Genomic DNA, 24,386 nt, shown 5'->3' with positions numbered 1-24,386 from the left:
ATTATCTTTGGGCTTTCTTATCCATGCCTGTGGCTTTCCTGAGAACTCTTAAACTAACATTTCTAGCCTAAATATTTCTTCTGAGCGTCACCCTGGAATGTCCAGTTGCTCACGTGCCGTCTTCACTTAGATCCTACAGAGCTAACCCACCCTTAGCAGCCTCGTCCTAGATAGTTTTATGTCAACTTGGCGTAATCTAGAGTCACGTGAAAGGAGGGAACCTCAACTGAAAACATGCTTCCCTAAGATCCTACAGGACATTTTCTCAGTTACTGACTGATGGGGGAGAGCCCAGCCCATTATGGGTGGTGCCATCCCTAGGCTGGTGGCCCTGGGTTCTGTAAGAAAGCAGGTTGAGCAAGACATGAGTAGGCCAGTGAGCAGCACCTCTCCATGGCCTCTGCAACAGCTTCTGCCTCCAGGTCTGCAGTGATGGACTTTGATGTGGAAGTGTAAGCCATGTAAGCCAAGTTAACCCTTTCCTCCCCAATTGCTTTTGTTCATTTGTGTTTATGACAGCAAAAGAAACCCCCACAGGGACAAGCCTCATGGAAGCCCATTCCCCTTGGTTCAGGTCTCCTTGCCACGCTCTACATCTCTGTGAAGGATATACCTGCCCATTTTGTTTCTAGAGCCAGAATTCCTTGTGATCAGTCTTCCCTCTGGTTGCCAAGCCCTGCCAACGATACTCCCTCCATTTTTTTGGGGAGCACTGCTGTGTTAGTCTGGTAGAAGCTTCCTTAGAGCACCTTCTGTTTCTATTCCCTATGCCATCTCTTCTCATGGCTCCCTTCTGCCAACTTCAGCCAGACGAGCCTTTATGAAAGATGAACAAAAGCTTGCAGGGTCCTGTTCAAATCTTTCAGTGACCACCCTATGCTCTTAGGGTATAAAGTGCTTACTCCTTTTGTTTCATTTCTTGGAGCTGGAAAGCACAGCATGTATGCTAGGTAAGGGCTACAGCCCCAGCCCTCTGTGTTCGTGATAGTAAAGTGTGAAGACCCATATGATCTGGTCCCTGTTTTAGCCTGGTATGTGTCACCCCTCCCTCCCATTCTAAAGTCCCTTCTATGCCTCCTATTGCCATTGTTTACTCCCTTAATCTATGATGCTTCTGTTATTTCATGGCCTTTACAAGTTTTGTTCTTTTTTGCCTGTAACCCCTTTGTCACCACTTTTGCTTGAATTAATCACCTTGCAGGTCACTTCCTTTGGGATTCTTCTCTGATTTTTTATCAGTGTGGTCTGCCAAGAACAAGTGAGGTATCTGGGCTGGAGAGATGGCTCAGTGGTTAAGAGAGCACTGGCTGTTCTTCCAGAGGTCCTGAGTTTAATCCCTCCAACGTCGTCTCTGCCCCCCCCCCCCAACACATAGTGGCTCACAACCATCTGTAATGAGATCTCGTGCCCTCTTCTGGCATGCAGGCATACATGCAGGCAGAACACTGTATACATAATAAATAAATCTTTTTTAAAAGACAATAATAAGCAAGGTATTATTCTGTGTTTCCAAATGTCACTCTTGTTTTCTCTATGGTAACACCCATTTGATACCCTATACTTTCTATATTCCAAATGTCCAGTGTAAGGCTCAATCCTGAAGATGAGCAGCAAACATTGGTTGCATTAAGTCTTTAAGTAATTATTTGCTTGTTTGTTTTTGTTTTTGTTTTTTGAGATATATTTTCACTATGTAGGCCAGGCTGCTTTTGACCTTGCGATCTTCCTGCCTTAGCCTCCTGAGTGCTGGAATTACAGGGATTACAGCTACCACACCCAGCTGCTGGCATTCAAAAATTGTTTGTTGAGACAGCCTTCTGTAGCCCAGGCGGGCCTTGAACTATGTGGCTGAGGATGGCTTTGAATTCCTAATCTTTCTGCTCCCACCTCCTTGAATTGAATTCTACTGTGCTAGCAGCTGTGGAGGTTGCAAACATACTAGTCTATTCTGGCTGAGCAACAGAGCTTGGTGTAAAAAGTGGCTTTTTTGAGTAGATCTTTCACTGGCAGCTGACTTATTTCTCCACTGTTCACTTACTCCACTGTTCACTTTAGCAACCTGATTCAGGGAACAACTCTGCACCTTAGTTGCTGCCCATACCAATACAAATGCCTGGGCTTCTTAAAGGCAAATAGCAGGGTCAGAGATTTCTTTCGTTCTTTTAGAACCTAGTATTTATGTATTAGTTATATTTCTTATAAAAATGGTATTTCACATTCTTTGGTGCCCTTGCCTCATTTGTCTTTATTGCTTTGTAAGTTTTTGTTGTTGTTAATAGTTGCCATACATTTCATATTTTTTTTTAACTTTTTCTTTTTCATTTAGGATTGAGCCCTGTGCCTACACATGCCAGGCAAGGGGTCTGCCACTGAGCAGCAACCCTAGTTCTTCACTCATTTATTTTTTTTCAGTTAGGTGGTGAGAGAAAAGTATTTGTTGATTTGCTTGAGATATTGCATCTCACTCTGTAGCCCCAGGTAGGTCTCAAATATGCAGTCCTCCCGCCTCAGGCTCCTGAGGTTAGAGATCCCAGGCTTGTACCACCAACCCAGAAAAGCTATTTATTTGCTTTTATTCTTACCCAGACATTTGCAAATGTATAATCCATTCTGACTTTACCTGTTGTGCACAGACTGGTTACCTGCCAGATTTGGCTTCTTAGGCTATAGTTTGCCAAAGCCTGAATAATATGTTCACTAAGTTCAAACCATCTTTGGATTCCTGGAAGAAATGCTGCTTGACTATGAATAAACTGTTGGCTTTGGCTTGTGAATATTTAGAATTTTTGTATTTACATATTTGTAAATCATGTTGGTCTGTGCAAAGATTTGAACCAGTGGTGTGGCACAGATGTAGTCTACTTGGCTGATAACCTCTTTCTATGAGTTGCTGATATTAAGAAAGTGGGGAAAAAAATAAAGTGGGAAATAATACATTAAAATGGACCTTTTTTTCTAAGGAATATATCAAAACTGGGAGCATTTTGGTTCAGTTTTACCCCCTTTTATGGATTTTAGAGCAGCCATTGCTGAGCCGGCTGCTCTATCCGGGCCCTATTTTTATCTTTACCTTTGGTTGATAGCTTTCTGCTGCTAAGATTATTTGTCTTTTGTCTTTGTCTAGAGTCTTACTTGGCACTGAGGAACCTTCCAGCTTTTTGTTTGTTTGTGGTTTTGTTTTTTTTCTTCCATTTTTTGTTTTGTTTTTGATTCTGAAACAGTTTAAATCGCATTAGCATCATTGGGCATTGGTGGCACACGCCTTTAATCCCAGCACTCGGGAGGCAGAGGCAGAAGATCTCTGTGAGTTCGAGGCCAGCCTGATCTAGAAAGCTACACAGAAAAACTCTGTCTTTCCTAAAAGCCACCCATTTCCCCAGACTTTTGAATGTATAAATTTATACACAAAGGTTATGCTCGGGGTTGGAGAGATGGTTCAGTGATTAAGAGCTCTTACTGCTCTTAGAGGACCTGGGTTTGGGTGGACCACAACCATCAGTCACACTAACTCTAGGGGATCCAGTACCTTCTCTGACTTCTGTGGGCATGAGGCATATTCACGGAGCATATACACACACACAGGCAAACACATATCCACATAAAATAAAAATGAATAAATCTTTTAAAAAAGGGTTTCACTGTTTTGTTTTTAAGAGATAGGGTCTCATGGCTAGGCTGGCCTTGAAATGACTATGTAGCTAGGGATAGCTAGCTTTGAACTTCTCATTATCTTACTTCCATCTTCCAGATGCTAGAATTACAGATGGTCATCTTGGCATCCAGGTTCTATGATGATGAGGGCTGAGCTCAGGGCTTTGTGCATGTTAGGCGAGTACTCTACTAACTGAGCTACATCCCTAGACTGACAGTTTTTTAAATATAAAGTTACTGTCATATCTTAGGATCTTTTTCTTGTTTATTTGTAGTTCTGCAGGGGTTTTCTGCTTTATTGATCCTTAAAAAGCAACAACAACAACAAAAAAACAGACTTTGGTTTTATTGTTTGAGTCTATTTTTTTTCCTTTGAACTTCATCTGTTACTTCCTTTTAAAAATTTCATCCAATTTAGACTTACCCTTCTAATTGTTTGGATGAATCTCCTTTGTTGTTTTCTAAAGTGTTTTGTCTTGGAATTTTGGTGATTTGTCTTTTCTTCTTGGAATGGCATTATTAAAATACTATTTAATGTTGGGTAGTCCATTTTAGTCCCCCCCCCCCCCGCTTACTGTGATAGAATACTCTGACAAGGTCAAGTGGGGGAGAAAGGGTTTCTTTTACTCACAAGTTCCAGGTGACAGCCCATCATTGCAGGATGTCACAGTGTGGCTGGCAGGTGCAGAGACAGTGGGCCACATCACTCTCACAGTCAGGAAGCAGAAATCAATGCTCACTGGTGTTTGGTCCCACTCCTGTCACTCAGTCTAGGACCTGGTCAACAGAACAGTGCTGCTCACTGTCAGGGTGGGGCTCCCCACCTCAGTGAACCCTGCCAAGAAAACCCCTCCTAGGACAATCCAATCTAGACAGCCTCTCATGGAGACTCCTCTCCCAGGTGATCCCAATATGGTCAAGTTTACAGCTAAAATTAACCATCATGGCATTCCAAGCATCTTATCCCATTATTTTTCAAAAATATTTTGGTATTGAGCAAATACCAAATTAGTCTTTTTAGCCCCTCCTTTTTAAACTCAAACATTTCTGATTCTTATGAAGCCAGGCTATAATCAATCTGTTTCTATGGATACAGTATATGTAGGTGGTATATTGAAGTGTGTTTTGCGTGTACTTGTATGGTATTTATATGTGTTCTTGTGTCTGTGCATAAGGAACATGTATGGTGTATGTGTGCATATATGTGTGCATGTGTGTTCACACATATGGAGTGCGCATATTTGTATGACTTATGTGTGTACATGATGTATCATATATAGCTCTCACTGGGACAGAACACTCCTTGCAGGGGGCACATTTAACTTCTGTTTTGCTCTCGATCCTGCAGGTCTGCAGCACTTTGGAACTCAGTTCCCTGTTTACAACCATTGTTTGAATCTAGAGCTGTCCATTTTCTCTGGCTGGATGGAGTGGCCACAGCAGGATGCTTTCCTGTCCAGAAAAGATGCCTGCACCCAGACCTACCCACCTAGGAGGAGGATCCGGCGTGCCCAGGTCCAGGGTGCAGGTAAATCTGTCTGCCAGTGGGTTAGGACTAGGTGGGTGGACTGTTCCTGCTAAAGGTAGTAGTGTTCATGGCTCAGGGAGATTGGGTGGAGGTGAAGAATAGGACAGGGCTTCAGAAAATACCAGGGGGTCAAATAATCCACTGGCCTTTATGGCATGTGACTCATTTGCACTTGACCATGTATTTGCTAATCTCAGGTAGGCTTCTCTAGTTTCTGCTCTGCTCTCCTCACCCCACCCAACCCCCATGGACAGCTGAACTTATGACATCCAATTTCTTGTTGTCATAAATGCAGGTCTGTTGCCCATACCTGCTCTTGACCATACAGCACGTGTGGAGCCCATGGAAGAACAAAGGTTAATGGTCTTTCGAGGCAGACAGGCTTGAGTTCAAATTTCAGCTCTGCCTGTTTCTGGCTCTGCAAATCTTGGGCAAGCTGCCTCCCCTTTCTGCCTGAGGCTCAGATTTCTCCCTGGCAAACTGGAGCTAATACTTTTTAGGCTTACTGTGAAGTCTAAATGACATGTATGTGAACTGCTCAGTTTGGCTCCTGGCAATACATACATATACACACACACATACATACATATACACACATATATAGATATATAGATATGTATGTATGTATTTATTTATTTCTTGCATTTCCCTCGTCTTGTCTTGAGTAGCTCACAGAACTACAAATATCCACTGGCAATGAAGTCGGGACCAGCAACAAACTCTAACACTTCCCATTTTTAGGTTTACATGAGACCAACAGCTTTCTTCCCACAGTGGCAGCAGAGATTTGCAGAGCAGATGTCTTGGTGTGAAACTGATCCCTCGAGGTGTCTCATGAAATGTTTGCAGACAAATCCATGCAAGGGTTGACCTTCCTTCTATCTGCCTTCCTGTGCTAGGTTGGGAAGATTGAAAGGCCCTACCCTGCACTGTGTCTGCAGATGGCGAGGCTTGCTCTTCTGTCTGAAGTCGCCAGGCTGCAGATGGGAAGCCCCGAGGCTGGATGGAGCAAGCTGCTCCTCTCTGGACCTGTGCCATGTTGCTCTCATGCAAAAAGAAGCTCAAGAGAGTGATCCAGACTGCAGCCTGGTGCGGGCGGCCTGTCTATGTGCAGTTTCATGTTCCTTGATCCCATACCCTTACGGGCCACTCTGGAGGGCAGGAACTCCTTCCTTTGCTCTAGGTTGGTCTGGCGATTACAGGTCTGGCTTCAAAGCCGGTTACAAACCTAACTAATTGCAGCCTCGGGGAGCTGGGCGAGCAGGCCAAGCTTGCTCAAGTGGGCCGGCAGGGCGGCGGGGCGATATTTGGATTGGCACCTGCAGTTTGAGATGCGTGTGCTGGAGCTAGGTTTCCTGCGGGATCACCCGGGAAGGAGCCACCTTTGGTAGCTAGTGGCAGTCCTCCCTTCTCCAAGAGCCCACGCCTCCCCGGAGCTGGCCCGCGTCAGCTAGGTCAGGTGGAAATCTCCCCATTCAAACCAGCGCGGGCCAATCAGGGGCTGGCGCGCCCGGCCGTTCCAACGCGCCGTGCAGCCGGCCCCGGATCCCGCCCGGCGCGAGGGGGGACGGCTGAGACTGCTGCCTGGGTTACCTGCAGCCGCACAGTCATCGCGTGGGGACAGGCCCCTCCTGCCCTGGCCGCAGCGGGGACGCCATGGAGCGCTCCCTGCACCGCGTCTCCCTCGGGAGCCGGCGCGCCCACCCGAACTTGTCCTTCTATCTCACCACCTTTGGTAAGTGCCTCTGGGCTGGGCTGCCAATGAACTGGTTTCTTGGCAATCCAAGCCAGAAAGGCAAGCGCCCACCATGGCAGGGAGGCTAGGAGCAGGTGCTCTTTCCCTTCGGACACCTTCTCTGGCCCCGTCCTCCAGGCTCAGCAAGTCAGTGGACACCACCTGCTGCAGGCCGCCGCTGCCAGCCGCAGTTGGTTCTGCCTCACTTGGCTAGAATAATCATGCCCCAGTTCATCTTTCAGAGGCCTGCCTTGTAACCACGGATCTCCACTTTAGCCAGCTCTCAGGTTAAATCAGGGTCTAGTTACTGTGTCTGGTCGGCTCAATCACCTGCTTCCTTTGGCTTAGGAACTAGATGGGAAGAGTTAAGTTCAGGTGGCCTTGCTGTCCTGTGGGTCCACTTTGGAGGCTGCAATCTAACTTCTCCCCCATTGGATATCTAACTCACAGTCGGTGGAGACAGGAGCCGTCTCTTCTCCAAGGCAGACCTTAGGAGCACATCAGTGCTGAGGTGAACAGATAGGAACAGTAGGCCCTACAAGTCCCAAAGTTGCAGACTTTCTGTTCTTCCAAATCCCAGCTGGACAGCAGCTGTGCAAACCTGGCCTTCCCTAGATCACAGACCTGCAGAACTCTTCATTTCCTCCGTGCTAGGGAGGGCTTGTTCCTCCCCTGCAAAGTCAGAACAACTGAGAGGAGGGTCTTTCTCTAGCCAAGGTGGGCTTGATACCTGAGTGTAAGCCTTCCCACCAATGCTCTTTTAACTTGTATACAATGTCTTTATGAAGCTGGAGTGGTTACTGCAATAGAAGCAGACTTTACGAAGATGAGAGGCAGAGCACACAAGGAATTGGGCCCTCAAGAGGGTTTTTGGCTTCCCTGCTCTCCAGCTTATTCCAGCACAACACATTTGGCTCTTCCAGTTTGCTCCCCTCTCTCCTCCCTCCCCCCACAACCCAGGAGGGGAACAGAGAGGGTAATGGAAAAGCAGCAGGTTGAACTCCTAGAGATGGGCTACAGTCTGGCTGCCTGCACTTCACTGGTCCCGGTGCTGGAGGAATTTACTAGCCATGCCTTTGTTGAGCACTCACTTGGTGCATGGCTTGTCCCCAGTGTGTCACCTGAATTGTTTCATTTAATGTTCCCAAACCCTACAAGCCAACCCTATTGATTCCAATAGGACATATAGCTCTCCAAGACCAGGGGAGAGTTCCAGCTCAGAGGGTCAGGGAGCAACAGCCCTTTCCAGGTCCCCATTCAAAAGTTAATATAACCACTTTAGTTTACATTCTCCAGGTATCTCCACCTGCTCCTTCCTAATTTTATCAAAATTGACATCATTCTGTGTGTACAGTTTTGAAACACAGTCCCTTTCGCAGCTGGTGTGCTGTGACTACTTCTCTGTATTCACTCTGTGTTCTTTTGTTCAACTAATCTCTCTTCCAGACTGGGGCAGGGGAGGGTCCAGTTCCAGCAGGGTGTGGATCCTCCAGCTTGGTTGGCTTCCGGGTTAGGAATGATGGCTATCAAGTGGATAGGCTGCTTGGAACTGAGGCTGTCACCTGAGTGTGCAGGAGGCAGGCAGGAACTCAGGAGAAAGGGGAGCCACCTGCTTTTTTGATGCAGTTTCTTCTTGGGTCGGTCTTTTGGACACTTATTTGTTTTCTTTTTCTTTTTCTTTTTTTTTTTTTCTTTTTTGGTTTTTCCAGACAGGGTTTCTCTGTGGCTTTGGAGGCTGTCCTGGAACTAGCTCTTGTAGACCAGGCTGGTCTCAAACTCACAGAGATCCACCTGCCTCTGCCTCTGCCTCCCGAGTGGACACTTATTTGAATGCTTGGAAAATGTTTCCAGTAATAGTTCTGTTTCCTGAGTGCCATTTGCCATGGTGACCTTATTGTTGGGTTGCTAATTGTCTAGCACTGAATGATCTTTGCTGATGGGTTCATGGTGATTCCTGTTAGTGGTTACAAAACAAGACCAGAAACAGTTTTTGGACTTAAGGTTGTGGTGGTTCCAACAATAGGCAAATGTTCTACCCCACTGGGCTATGTCTCACCTCAGCACATAGATCCCCAGAATCCTCTCCCTGAGAGTAGACTTTAATAACAATGCCTGTATCCTGAGAATCTAACCTTTAAAAACATCCTAGGGGTATTTTGAACATGATCTAGACTTGGAAGCTATGGATGTCAGGTCACTTTTGGTAGCTAATGTGGTAGCAAAATATCTTTGTTAAGTTTCTTTGTTAAGTTTCTTAGTTTCTTGGCCTCTCCCCAACGCACCTGGTAGCCACTGGCCTTCAGCAGTGTGCTTTACTTGGAGGAACTGGTGATGCTGCTGCAGACATTTTAAAGGAGGTGAAAGCATCTTTGGAAACACAAAGGGAAAAAATATTTCAGTCAGAATTCCATACAGGAAGAGTGTCTCTCCCCCTCCCCACCCTACAGAGTAGGTATCATGAGTACAACCCCTGTTCCCTAAGAAGGGGCAGGTCAAGTAACACTCACTGACTGCTTTATTGCTTCTGAGAATTTAACTGACTTCAAGGGAAGGTATATCCAAGCTGAGGCCAGGACGAAGCTAGTAATTCTTTATTGTAATTTGGTGTAGTGTGAAGTCATTGTAGGTGGTCGTGGTTGTATCTTCCAGGATCATACCTCTTATTTTGATTAGGGTATTTATTAATTCTTTGGTAAGAGTTCTTCTGAGATATAACTCATATGCACACAGTTCACTCATTGGATGTACACAGCTTCATGGTTTTGAGTGTATTTGCAGAGTTATGCAGCTATTACTGTGATCAATTTTGAATATTCCCATTATCCTAGAAATCATGTACCCTTTAGCTTATTATTCCCAATCCCCACATCTTCCTCATCTTCAACCCCAAGCAATCACTATTATATTTTCTGCCTTGATAGATATGCTGTGTTGGGGGGATTTTATGTAAAAGGAATCCTGTTTTTTTCTATGACTGACTCCTTTCACTTGTGTTTTTGAGGTATGCTCATGTTGTAGCACATAGCAGTACTCCATTTAAAAATATTTCTTCATGTATTTATTGTATGTGTACACATGTGTCATAACACAAGTGTGGAGGTCTGAGGACAACTTATAGAAGTTGGTTCCCTCTTTCCGTCATGTGCATCCTGGGCCCGACACTATGTGTACCTATAACCCCAGCATTGGGGGATGAGGGTGTGGCATGGAGGCAAGAAGATCACTGGGCCTTGCTGGTTGTCAGCTTAGCCAAAAAAGAGCCCCAACAAGACTGACATGGCCAGCACATCTTTAGTCCCAGTACTCTGGAGGCAGAGACAGGCAGATCTCTGTCAGTTTGAGGCCAGTCTGGTCTACAGACTGAGTTCCAAGACAGCCAGGACTATACAGAAAGACTCTATCTTAAACACAGCACAACAGCACAACACAAAACCACAACAAAAGTTGTAAGCTCCAGTTCAGTGAGAGAGACTCTGTCTCAAGGGAACAAGACAGGAAACAATAAAGGAGAGCAGCTTACATCCTCCTTTGGCCTTTGCATATATACACATACAGGGCACACACACACACACACACACACACACACACACACACACACACACACTACACACACACTACACACATACTCATAATAAACATTTAAAAAAAATTTTTTTTTTTTTTGGTTTTTCGAGACAAGGTTTCTCTGTGTAGCTTTGGAGCCTATCCTGGCACTCGCTCTGGAGACCAGGCTGGCCTCGAACTCACAGAGATCTGCCTGCCTCTGCTTCCCAAGTGCTGGGATTAAAGGCGTGTGTCACCAACGCCCGGCTTAAAAATGTTTTTTAAAGCAAGGTTAGTTTTTTTTGTTTGTTTGTTTTTGTTTGTTTGTTTGTTTGGTTTGCAAGTACCATAGCTTCGTGGTTTTAGTTTGGACCTTCTGATTTGTTTCTTTGGCACCACCCACATACCACACTGTCTTGATTACAGTTGCTTTGTAGTAAGTTTTGAAACCCCAAAGCACAAATCCTTTAATTTTCTTCTTCTTCAGTGTTATTTTGGTTGTTCTGGGTTCATGGGATTTCTGTATGATTTTTAGGCACAATTATTTTATATAGGAAAATCCAATTCATAAAACTGGTAGAAACTTACAGAAAGTCTTCTTGAAAGGATACTAAGTTTTTAGTTTGTCCAATAAGCCACATCATTGCCCTCCCTGGGGTCTCTAGCATTCTAGAAATAGCAAGCAGTCAGGTGAGAGCACACAGTACCTCTTCTCCAGGGTATCTGGGCTGGGAGAGGATGGGCAGTCAGGAGATGTGTTCTGAAGGCTGAAGGAAGCTATGGGCATAGATGATACTGCCCATCTCGCTCTTGAGAAAAGTCATTCCCACTGAACCTGGAAGGTGACAGCTATGAGAACAGTCCCAACGTAGGCTTGCTCAGCAGAGGGAAGCATGCTTCCGAAGGACTGGGGGATGGCACACATTTGCTGGCTGTTCTCTCTTTTTCCATGTTTGTTGTGGTAGTGGTATTAACTAGGGCCCTGCCTTCCCATGTTCTTCCTCTCTTTGAAGCCACAGAGAAAATGAATCTGTTTTTGTTCTGAGAATGATGCTCAGGACAGATGCCCACCAGCTGCTCCCTGTGTTGGGCAGAGCAAGGTCAGGGCTCTGAACTGGAGCCCAGTGATGCATCTCTGCCAACTGCCATCAGCCCTTGTTTCTAGCCCTGTTGCCCTGAGCCTGGCAGACTCATTACACTTGGCTCAGGAAACCCATCCGTTTCTCCAGAGCTCATAATTTGCTGGGCAGAGTCCTTAGTGCCATTTGTTTTCCCGTCATTTGTAGTCCATCTGCTTGGGAATATTGAGAAATTCCTCAATGTTATTGTTGTCCATTTCTAGCTCCTTGTTCTTTTTCAGTTCTTCCATACACACACACACACACACACACACACACACACACACACACACACACACACACACTCAGGAAGCATACAGCTTTCACATGGGTATCAGGGATCCAAACCAATCTTTGGTCCTCACACATGACCAGCACTGCTACTTTCTTGAGACCTATCCCAGGTCCTGTTTTTATTAAGACAGGCTGTTGCTACATTATATATCTCAGAGAGGTCTCAAATTTACAATTCTGTCCCTGCCTTCCAGTTGCTGGGATTTCAGGCAGGTGCCACCGAGCCAAGCTTTGGCAATGTTTTCATTGTTTATTTTGTGTTCTGCTCAGAGACCATCCTCTGAGTCGTTCAGTTCTTTGCAATTCACTGAGATTCGCTTGCTGGCCGGCAGACCATCCTATATTATAAGAGCCTGGGTGTCCTCGAAGGGAATCTTGCAGTTGGTGGGTGCAGTATTCTCCTAGTATGTCAGCTCAGGTCAGGCTTGCTTGTTGTGTTGTCCCAGTATTCTGCATCTTTGTTGTTTTCTCTTGCTGTTTATTCTGTCAGTTATCAAGAGAAGGATATTAGCATTCCTACTGTAGTTATAAACTTGTCAGTCTCTTGTCATCATCATTGTCAGCTTTTCCTTTATACATTTTGAAGTTATGTTAAGAACATACAGGTTTATAATTATTTCTTTTCTGGGGAGTAGAAACTTTTATTATGAAGCCTTTGGTTGTTACAAATGTTCTCTTTATTTCTAGTAGAGCTACAGTTCACATTTCTTGGCATTCACATAGCTCCTCAGGCCCAGCCTTTGCCTGGCCTGTCCATCCTTGGACTTCCCATCCTGTGTCTTCATTCTTTAGGTGTCAGAGTTCTACTGTAAAAGGCAGGCATGGAGGTGTTATCTTTCCTCATCATTCAGAGGTTACAAAAATGTCTCTTCTTTTGCTTGTCAGGTGCTAGACTCACTGGCAGCCCAGGGCCGCCTTTCTTTTTATAGACAGTGTCTCACTGTTGCCGACGTTGCCTCTCAACTTGCTATTCAGCCCAGGCTGAGCTTGAACTTATGACAGGGGCATGTCCCGTGCCCGGTTCGTGGCTATTTGAAATTGGGCTGCCATTCTTTGAGGATCTGTGCTTGGTTGCAGTTCATCCTGTTCCAAAGGAGCAGCCCTTTGGGATCCCAGTGAAATAAGTAGGGGTTCGAAAGAACCTCATCTTTTATCTCCAACCCTGTTTCTTGAGCCCTGAGCCCTAAGAAACCCTGTACACCTCTTCATCACCAGGATTCAGAGACACCCTGTAGAAAGTTAGTCTGGGAAAACACCAGGCTTCCACGGACCCGTGTTTGCCACCCCATGCTGTGTACCATGGCATGCAGGCATGCGTGTACAGGTCAGAGGGTAGCTTGTGGGAGTCAGCTCTCCTACTGTGAGGGTCTCACATGTCAGACTCAGGTCCTCAGCCTTGGCAGCAAATGCCATACCCACTGAGCCACCTTTCTGGCTTCAGAGATTTTTTTTTTTAAAGTGTTGTTTGTTTATTTTATGCATGTGTATGTGCCTGCATGTGTTTACTTGTACCATGTGCATGCGTGGTGCTTGTGGCGGCCAGATAACCACGTGAGATCCCTTGGAATTAGAGTTATAGGAAGTTGCGAGCTGTCCCTCCAGTCCTCTCCCCCAAGATGTTTTCTGTCTTTTTTCTTTTCCCTCTCCCCTTTGTCATTTCAGTGCTGGTGTCACTGTATACTGGGTACTTTACACATGAATTGGAAGTGTGTTACCATGATTATTCCCACTGTAGACTGGTGGAGCTAGGAGTCACTCCAGGCCTTACAGACTCCAAAATCCATGCTTGTTCCTAGTTCCACGCTCCCTAGCTAGTGTTTTCTGCCCTAAATGCGTTCTTCTGGAAAATGTTATTCGATCACTTAAAAAAATACTGCAAGTGTGAAACTGAATGAAAATAAATGATAAATTCCCTGTGTGTCATAAAGCTGTCAGTATGTATAGAAGAGATACCTATTGTTGTAGAATAACTATGGACAGGAGGGTTGGAGTGTGAGACAGATAAGGGTACTGAGTAGTTCACAAACTGTTGTAAATAGACATTTTCAGACTAAAATTATATGACTTTTGTGTATGATTAAGAAATAATTATAGTAATTATGAAAGGAAATGAAAAAGAAAAAGTAAAAATGAAAGGAAAAAATTACAAAATGCAAATAACACTTTTCTACACACAATAGCAGAGTGTACAAATGAGCCTGGTAGAAAACCATTTGCTGCAAGGATGAAGTATTGAGCAAATGTGTGTTGTTCCGGGTTAGAGTGGACAGTTCTGCATTCTAGTTCAAGCAGGAAGAGTTACAATTGATCAACTTTTCTTTTTGCATGTGTATAGTGTGTGTACATGTTTGTAGGCCCAAATTTGACACTGGTTGTCTTCCTCTGTTGTTCTCCACTTTATTGAAGCAGGGTCTTTGGCTGAACTGAATGTTCACACAACTTGGCTAGTCTTGCCAGAGGATCTTCTGTCTTTGCCTCCCAAGTTCTGGGACAGGCAGCAACACAACCAAGCCTGCCTGGCTTTTTATGTAGGCTCTGGGAATCTGCACTCTGGTTTTCATGCTTGGGCAACTGGAGCTTTATCCTCAGAGCTGTCTCCTCAGCCCCTTTATCAGCACTTTTTATTAAGAAAATCACAGACTTTAAAATACAAAAAGTCTTCCATTTTTAGTTGTAATAGTATCTTTTAACACTGTATTTTTTCTTCAATTCTTAAAACCAAAATATTGCCTCAGAATTGAGATCAGACTTACTTACCCTAATTGTGGAGGCAATTCATCCCAGTGTTTATTAGCTAAACTGAACAACTTGAATCTCACTGTTTGTATGAGTTGGGAGTTTGGAAGTAGCTGAGAGGAATGGTTTTTCTCAGGGTTTCTCGAAGGGCGGGAAGCCAAGATGTTAGCCAGGGACTCTGTTATCTAAAGGTATTAAGCAGCTGGAGGTCCCTCCCAGAACGAGTTTATTCACGTGACTCCTGGCAGGAGGCCTCCATTCCCTGCTACCCATTGTTAGGAGACTTCTGTCTTTCATCACTTTGTCCTCTTCATAGAGCTGTTTGGCTTTGCACAGGCCACTGGCAGCTGGCTTCTTACTGAGTGAGCCATGCTAATGTGAAAGAGAGAAAGAACCCTAGAAAGGAGAACCAATTTAAAATGGACACGGGATTTTTTGATAGTTTAAACATTTAAAAATTTTTTGTTTATTATTATTATTATTGTGTGAAGTGTGTGTGTGTGTGTGTATGTGTGTGTGTGTGTGTGTGTGTGTGTGTGTGAGAGAGAGAGAGAGAGAGAGAGAGAGAGAGAGAGAGAGAGAGAGAGAGAGAGAGGGAGAATTTGTATGCCACAGTGCATATGTACAAGTCAGAGGACATTTTCAGGAGCAGGCTCTCTCCTTTCACTGTGGGTTCTGGGATCGAAATCAAACGGTTAGTCTGCTTGGCAAGCCATGCTTACAGCCGTTGAATTGACTGAGCCATGCTTACCATGCTTACGGCCATCTTATAGGCATATTTACTATTTATTTACTATTTATTTGTATGTTTTTTCTAAAGTGACACTTTTGAAGACAATTTTGTTGATCTTCCTCCCTTCTGCTCCCCATCTCCCTGTGTCCCTAGTCACATGTATTCTATTACCTGCCTGCCCCTCATCTTTTTTCCTTTCTCATGGCTCTTGTTCTAGTTTCATGACCTATATCCATACACATGCTCACATATATGTTCACATACATGCATGTGCTCTCATGTACTCACATACATGCACACATTTGCAAACACACACACGCGCACACACACACACACACACACACACACACACACACACACACACCGAAAGCCAGGATCTGCATATGAGAAGGAGCAAGTCCCTCTGAATTTTAGTTTCACTGCTCTGTAGAATGATTTTCTGAGCCATCCATTTTCTTGCAATTTTCATAAATTCATTTTTCTTTCTGTTTGAGTACAATTGTATTGGGTACACATACCAGGTGTTCATTATCTATTCCTTTCTTGGTGGGCATCTAGGCTGATTGCATTTCCTTGCTATTGTGAATTGAGCAACAAAAACAGATACGTAAGTGTCTCTGTGGTAGGAAGTAGAGTCCTCTGGGTGTAGGCCTAGAAGTGGTATTCTGGGCATCTGGTAGGTCTGTTTTTAACGTCAGAAACCTCCATGCTGGTCTCCACAATGGGTGTACTACTTCTCACTCCCACCAGCAGTGAATAAACGTTCCTCTGTCTTCACATCTCTGTCAGCATTTGCTGTCCCTTGTGTTCTTTTTTATTTTGTTTTTTTCACCTTTTTATTGATTACTTTTCTTATTGGCTAATTTCATAAATGTATAGAATGGATCTGATTACTCTTTCTTCCACCCCACCTTTTTTTTTCAAGACAAGGTTTCTCTGTGGAACAGTCCTGGCTCTCCTGGAACTTGCTTTGTAGATCAGGCTGGCTTTGAACTCACAGAGATCTGCCTGCCTCTGTCTCCCAAGTTCTGGTATTAAAGGCGTGTGTGTGCCACTGACACCTAGCTTTTGTTTTTAAAAATCTCCCTCCCACCTATCAATCCCACTCTACCACCCCTGTTCTTCTCCCAGGTCCAAAACTTTTGGGTTTGTGACTCACCTAGTTTAACCAGGGCCTTCTGTGTGACTACTGGATTGGAACTGTCCATTGGAACCTGGTGGGGTCACCAATGGGCACAACTGAAGGCAATGACTTCCCCTCTCCCTGAATCTGTCAGTAACAAATAGTTTTTCAGTGAGGGCTAGAGTCCCCTAAGCCTCACTCCCATTCATGTCTGACTGTTGAGGGGCCCATGTGTGTGGATCTGGTGCAGGCATCTGCAGATATGAGAGTTCAGGATTGTAATGATCATGGATGCCCCAGAGGATGGCATCTCACAGCCCTCCTCCCTGTCTTCTGGCTCTTATTTTCCTTCTGCCCTCTTCCCCGAGTGTTCTGTGATCCTTAGAAATGGTCTTGTTCAAGGCTGGTCCTTTGTTTTCTGGATAACCTTTGTGTCTGGGGTGAAGTAGAATCTCAAAGTAGTTTTAATTTGCATTTCTCTGATGGCTGAGGATGTTGTACACTTTGAAAAATGTATATGGGCCATTTGTGTTTCTTCTTTTGAGAACTCTCAGTTTATTTCATTAGCCCATTGATTGCTTGGCAGGGTTTTTTTTTTTTTTTTTTTTTTTTTTGGTTTTTTTTTTTTTGGTTTTTCGAGACAGGGTTTCTCTGTGTAGCTTTGGAGCCTATCCTGACACTCGCTCTGGAGACCAGGCTGTCCTCGAACTCACAGAGATCTGCCTGCCTCTGCCTCCCGAGTGCTGGGATTAAAGGCTTGTGCCACCAACGCCCGGCTTTTTTTTTGGTATTTTTTTCAATTCTTTGTATATTCTAGATATAATTGGTTATCATGAACAAAGGATTTGAATAGGCATTTCCCCAAAGCTGATACACTAACAGTGAATAGCATGAGAAGTGCCAATCAAACACAAGGAGAGCTATATCTGGTGGTACAGTCCAGCTACTGAGGAGTCGAAGTTGGGAGAGTTTCAAGCTCAAGACCCATCTGAGCTACATAATGAATTCAAACCTAGCAAGGGCAATTGAATGAGACCTTGTTCCCAAATAAAAAGTGAAAGGAATTGGGATGTAGCCTAGTGGCAAGCATTTGCCTAGCATGTATGTGTTCCCAGGTTTGATCTCTAACACCAAAAATTAAATGAAATAAATTTTCCCCAACCCTAAAGCCAAACCAGTCAAAATGAGCTAGCAAAAAGCAATAGGACAAAAATAAAACAAGGAACAAACAAATGAACAATCCCTCACAATGAGAGAGGTAAATAAGGAGAGAAATAATAAGTGTTGAGACAATGAAGGGAGATCTGAGTATCTGTATATGGTTAGTAGGAATGTAAACATCTCGGCCACTTGGGAAGAGAGGATGGCAGTTTTTTAAAAAAGTTAAAGACAGAGTTAACATTTGACCTAGCAATTTCGCTCCAAGGTATATATCTAAGAGGAATAAAAAAAAGTGCTTACAAACATATGTGTGAGCACATATGTTGGGCACAAAACAACTACTGTATAAATGCTCACAGTAACAATACTTACAGTAACTTCAAAATGGAAATAATCCAAATACTTGTCATAAAATGAAAAGATAAAGAAAATGTGGTATATCTATGCAGTGGAATATTATTGGGCCACAAAAAGGAATAAAGTATTGATACATATTACAGCATATATAAATCTTGGAAACATTATGGTAAGTGAAAAGAAACCAGTCACAAAAGCACATATGTTATGAGATTCCATTTATATGAATTGTCAGAATAGGCAAATCCACTGAAATAGAAAGAGAATAGTTGTTTGACAGGGCCTGGGGGAAGAGGGCCACTGAGAGTGATTGGTAATGAGTTTGGAATTTCTCCCAGGAGGGGAAAACGTTCTAAGTAGATACTTTGCTACACAATCCCATGAAATGTGTTAAAAAATGATGCACTACATGTAGAGCTTGGCTATACAATTCCATGAAATAAATTAAAAAAACAACTTAGCTGGGGAGAAAAAAGAAACAAGAAAAAGGAACCGTTAATGCCTGGCATATCCTATTCATATACTAGTCACCCATTGTCACTTCTACTACATTCAATTAGAAGTCACTAAGTCTACCCCACAGTGGAAAGGATAAACTAGTCTCTACTTGTAAAAAAGAGAAAAGTGTGTGGGTATGTGCATGTGAAAGTAGGTGCCTGTAGAAGCCAGAAGAAAGTGGGGGTCCTCTGGAGCTGGAGTCACATGTGATTGTGAGCTGCACTGACATGGCTCCTGGAAACGGAACTCATCCTCTGTAAGAGCAGCATATGCTCTTAACCACCCAGCCATTTCTCCAAATCTAGTCTCCACTTTCAGACAGGAGGGACCTTGTAGACAAATGTTAAATCAGTCACAGCAGATGCCCTGGGTCTGATTGCCCATGTGTCAACCATACTGCTTGTGATTGCCCATGTGTCAACCATACTGCTTGTGTAGCCTGATGTTCAATTTTTAGTCTTCACTAAACTCACCTCTTAGTGAGGATTCAAAATAGCAACTGTTCCATGGCGTTTCCATGAGGAATAAAAGCAATGAGAAGCATCCAGTGATGTTCTGAGTACCCTGTGAAGACGTGTCCAGTGTTGCCTGCCTTCCCCCCTCTGCAGCTCTGAGCACTGGGGTGTCATGTTGCGGCGTGGGTGTTGGTTCTTTCCTTCTACAGTAGGCTCAGGTACCAGACTCAAGACTGTCAGGCTTGTGCAGCCAGTGCTTCTGCCTGCTGACCCATCTATCCAGCATTCTCTTGGCTTCTTATTTTTGTTTATTTTGTTTTCTTTTTTGAGACAGGGTCTCTATAGGTACCTGTGTCTGTCTTGGAACTCACTTTGTAGAACAGGCTGGCTTCAAACTCAGAGATCCACCTGCCTCTGCCTTCTGAGTGCTGGGATTAAAAGTGTGCACCACCATGCCTGTTCCCCTTCTCTTGGCTTCTTGAGTAAAGCTGTGGTATTTTGTCCTGTGATGGAGGAGGAGGTGCCTGCTGGGAGCTGGGGGCTCTAACAGAGTGCTGCACAGGAAGGATGCTGTGTTGGGCTAAGTTTTGGTGTCCAGTCCTGGCTCTGGGGATCCTTTGGGTTCAAGTCACTGTCTATGCCAGGTACACTAGCCACCAGCAACATGACTTCAGGGTCACTGAGTGTTGGACATTTGGTAGAGGAGGCTGATGGGGAAGACAGAGGAAGCAGGTATAGCCCATGCTTGATCTAATCCTCATTTATGAGCCTGGGGTGGGGGGCTGCCTAGGAGCCTGGAGCCTGGCTGCTTGCCTTGGTCTCTGCTACTACACAAGAAAGGGCCCTCAGGCCCTCTTTGAGTTAGACAGCCTTGGCAGATCTTATAGACTCATCAGAACTCTGAGCCAGTCTTTGACCTAGACAGTGATTCTCAACATGTGAGTCATGACCCCCACAGCAAACCTCTATCTCCAAAAATATTTACAATTCTTAACAGTAACAAAATTACAGTTGTGAAGTAGCAATGAAAATAATTTTATGGCTGGGGTTACCGCAACATGAGGAACTGTATTAAAGGGTCATAGTGTTAGGAAGGTTGAGAAACATTGTTCTAGGACCATTATCTACTTAAGCTTCAGCTTTGGCCCAGCCCTTACTTCTGCTATAGACAGAAATCTGTGTGTTCAGATCTGCCCTCTGTCTCTCACATTTGTCCAATGGAACCAATGGCTATTTGTATATAGGGATGTATCAATTTCTGGGAAGGGCTGTTGTTAGGTATTTTATGGTGTAGCAGTTCCAAGGGCTTTTCAAATAGAACATGTTTGGGCCAGAGCTGACTTTGCACTGGCAGTGATTTCAGAAACAAACAACATTTCATGTTAAACCTAGATGCCACTGCGTTGGTGAGCTCTGACCCATGACTGCTGGCCACATCTATTTCAAAGCTTCCTCTCCCACCCCACCCTGGAGCAGGCACTGGATCTGCAGCAGATTTCTAGGCACTAGGGAGCCCGAGAGTAGCAATTTCAGGGACCTTGAGATAATGGTTCTGTGGGTTCCCATGCATCCTTTCATCCCAGGAAGTCATCACACTCCAGTATCATCTGATTACAGCCTGAAGTGCATTTTAACCCCATCATTAGTCCTGCCTCCCAGCCATGGGCACTGTGGTCCTGGGAGAGAAGTAGGCAGTTGGTCCTGTAACTAGAATGGGCCTCCTGGGCTTCCAAGGCCTGCAGCCTGGTCATGAGAGTAGGAAGAATTCTGATGGGTAGAAGGCTACAGTCTAAATAGCTTGTGGATTGTACCAGTGTGAGGATCGAGGGGTTCCAAGTTACTGTGGTTGGGGGCCTCACACAGAATTTCGAGACACAGGGCTCCCTTTTTTGTTATCCAAAGTCTGCTTGCTTGTCTTCTAGTCAGTAATGAAGCCCAAGCCTCAGGCACCAGCCCACACAGAGGACACACACAACACACAGTCACACACACACACACACACACACACACACACACACACACACACACACACACACACACACGAACAGCTGGGACAGTGACAGGATGTCTCATTGTGCCTGAGGAATGGCTGAAGGACTCTGGGCACCAGGTCTAGAGAAGACAGTCCACAGCTGGCAGTACCAAACCAGATCAATGAAAGTTACCAACAGCCTGTTTAGATGGAGCATCAAATAATTATTCAGAAAAGAAAGTGCTTTCATTACAGGAAGTGAACTTCCCTTACTGGAGGTGACAGAGCTGAGGGAGGGGATTGCTAGGCAGTGGACATATGTAGGCAAGTACAGGGCCTCTCAGCCCATGTTCCCAGGTAGATGGACTCTTGTGACTGTCTGAGGCTCCAGGGAGACTGCTGGACTCAGAAGTTTTGCTATGTCTGGGAAGTGATGGTTATGGCTGTCTGTGAGGATGACTTGAGGGGTTTTTGTTTGTTTGCTTGGTTGGTTTATAATCCCCCGCTCCGTGTGTGTGCTTATGTGTACAAGTGTGGGAGTAAATGTGCCAAGCACACACATAGAGGTCTGAAGACAACCTTGGATGCTGGTCCTTGATTGCACTTTGCTTGAAACATAGTCTCTTATGCTGGCTAGTTTTCTGTCAACTTGACATAAGCTGTAGTCATCTGAGAGGAGGGAACTTCAATTGAGAAAATGCCTCCATCAGATTTGGGCTGCAGGCAAACTTGTAGGGCATTTTCTTAATTAATGATGATGGGGAGGGACAACCCATTGTGGGTGGGGCCACCCCTGGGCTGGTGGTCCTGAGTTCTATAAGAAAGCAGGTTGAGCAAGCCATAGGGAGCAAGCAAGCCAGTAAGCAGCACCCCAGATTCCTGCCCTGACTTCCTTCAATGATGGACTATAATGTGGAACTGTAAGCCAAATACCCTCCTCCCCAAGTTGATTTCAGTCATGGTGTTTCATCACAGCTAAGACATTTGAACTGGAGGTCTTCCTGCCTCTATCTTTAGAGTGTTGCAATTTTAGTAATGAAAATGTTGTTGTTCATGGATGCATTTGTAGTGTTAAAACAACAAGAGTTGGAAAACAACATAAATTGGAATCCTTAACTACTTCCGTCCAATCCCCATTCTCTTTCCTCCAGGCAATTCTGTTTTTAATTTGGTGTCCTTTTTGAACATGTATGCACATGCACCAGGTGTTTTGCTCTCCAATTTGTCCCCTTTAAAAACTGGAGCAATGGTTAAGAGCACTTGCTGTTCTTTCAGAGGACCTGGATTCGGTTCCCAGCACCCACATTGTGTCTCACAACCATCCCCAACTCTAGTTTTAGGAGATCAGATGCCTTTTTATGATCTCTGGGGCCACCAGACATGCACAAGATGCATATATATATATATATATATATATATATATATATATATATAGGCAAAACACTCACACACACGAAAGTAATCTGAAAAACAAAAACAAAAAAAAATCCTTGTCAATAATATCCCAATGCCAGGCTGCATAGAACCATCCATGCCATCCCTCAGTACAGTTGTAGATGATTGTATAGGCACTTGTGCATATATGGGTAGTTTGTCTCTGGTAGGCAGGCATCCGACTGAGGGGATGTACATATAAATTCCAGTATATATTCCAGCAAAGGCAACTGGCCCTCCTTGTGGGAGAGTCTAACAGTGTCTTGTGTCCTACCCCTTTGCCAATATGTACACTATCCACTGTTTGCCTGGGCTGCCTTCCTGTGCAAGGATGAGCTCCCCATCATCAGAATGACATCCATCAGGCTGGAGCCACTGCAGAAGGGACTCCTGGTAGGGAAAGGAGGCAGAACCAGGTGGTTTTGAGGGCCCCTTCCAATCAGAGATTATGCACGCCTTTGGATGGCGTCACACGAATAGAAGAGCTCCTTTACCACTGTTGTTCAGTTTCCCTGGCAAGGAGCTGAGGTAAAGGTGTTTCTTTTATTGTTTCTTAGGTCAGCTGAAGCTGTCCATTGATGCCAAGGATCGGGTTCTGCTGCTACACAGTGAGTATGGCTATGTGCAGGATCACCAAGGGAGAAGGGAGATGGTCTCCTCCTGCCTGGAGCTGGACAGGGCATGGTGTCACTATGGTATCTTTTCCTATAGCATTCTGCCATTTGTCCACTCACTTGGGACACTTTCTGTAGACCCAGTGTCTATCCTCACTCTGAAGTCTGGAGTTTGTCGACAAGGGCTGTATTCTCAGTAGGCTGCAGCTATCTGTAGACATCTCAAAGTTATACTTGGGCCAGGCCCAGCAGAGGCTGTGGAAAAGCCTTCCTAGCTTCCATGCTGCCTTTTTTTTTTTTTTTTTAATCCTCATTATTTTGTTTATTCACCCAGCGATGGGCAGCACAATGTTATGGTTAAGGTCATAGCCTTTGGAGCCAAGCCACTAGAATCCGAGTTCTGGCTCTGATGCTTTGCTTACTAAGTAAACCTGAGCAAACTCAGTTTTCCCCTCATACAGTGCTGGAAATAACAACCATCTTATTCACCAGCTGTTTCAAGGATTAAATGAGTTATATTGGTAAAGCACCCAGCACACAATAGAGGTGTCCCATAAGATAAAGCGGAAAGCCATAAACTGCAAAGTTAATGGTTGAGCGTTGCCCCTGTGCTAGGGGCTGTGGACACCAAGGAGAAGCACCTCCCTGTGTCTCAGTGGTGCTGTGGGTTGCCAGGGAGGACTTGACTTGCTCACTTGATCCTTTTGTCCTTCCTTCCCCTCAGGGTATGAGTATTTCTAAGCTTCTTCTTCTTCTTCTTCTTCTTCTTCTTCTTCTTCTTCTTCTTCTTCTTCTTCTTCTTCTTCTTCTTCTTCTTCTTGTTTGTTTTTTGTTTTTTTCGAGACAGGGTTTCTCTGTGTAGCTTTGGAGCCTATCCTGGCACTTGCTCTGGAGACCAGGCTGGCCTTGAACTCACAGATATCTGCCTGCCTCTGCCTCCCGAGTGCTGGGATTAAAGGTGTTCACCACCAACGCCCGGCTGTATTTCTAAGCTTCTGATGTGGCCCTTTGATGTCTGAACTCTTCAGCTTAGCTTGGAAGGCCCCACCTGTCTCTCTAGGCTCCCTGGCTCTTGTGCAAGATACTCTCCGTCCCCACTCTATCTACAGTGTGCCCCACTCCTCAGGAATATGCCCAGCTTGTCAGTGCTCTCTGCCTTGGCACAGGAACTACGGTTCCTGTGTCTACAGTAACCTTCCTCTTTTGTTGAACTCCCTCTCCAAATGAACCTTTCCTCCCTCTGATTTTGCAAGAACTACTGTGCCTACCCAGGACACCAGGGAGCCTCAGGAAGGAAGGTTGGATTTGCTCCACCCCCAGGAGTGACCCCTTGTCCTTACCCAACTCCAGGGGCTGTTTGTTGCTCCCTGTTTTGGGTCCATACTGTGCCACTGTGAATTTGGTCTCTCCTCCATGATAGGAGTGCAGTGAGGG

The 24,386-nt window shown here is 44.8% G+C and overlaps 1 protein-coding gene across 3 annotated transcripts in view; it reads left to right on the top strand.

The window, feature by feature from the left end:
- The first annotated feature begins 5,067 nt into the window (after positions 1 to 5,067).
- Positions 5,068 to 24,386, top strand: part of Rgs3 (regulator of G protein signaling 3) — a 118,869-nt gene continuing 99,550 nt past the window's right edge. The window contains exons 1-2 of one of the 3 annotated variants that reach the window (XM_035439857.1): positions 5,068 to 5,179; positions 22,896 to 22,946. In XM_035439857.1, the coding sequence (XP_035295748.1) occupies positions 5,077 to 5,179; positions 22,896 to 22,946 (154 nt within the window). In that variant the 5' untranslated portion in view covers positions 5,068 to 5,076. Of the gene's footprint in view, positions 5,180 to 6,835; positions 6,915 to 22,895; positions 22,947 to 24,386 lie in introns of those variants that run through there. The other 2 variants (XM_035439859.1, XM_027400308.2) reach the window with 2 other exon arrangements.

This window comes from Cricetulus griseus, chromosome 2 (genome assembly GCF_003668045.3).
Source record: "Cricetulus griseus strain 17A/GY chromosome 2, alternate assembly CriGri-PICRH-1.0, whole genome shotgun sequence".
Classification (NCBI taxonomy): Eukaryota; Metazoa; Chordata; class Mammalia; order Rodentia; family Cricetidae; genus Cricetulus; species Cricetulus griseus.
This window is presented reverse-complemented; position numbering and strand designations above follow the sequence as displayed.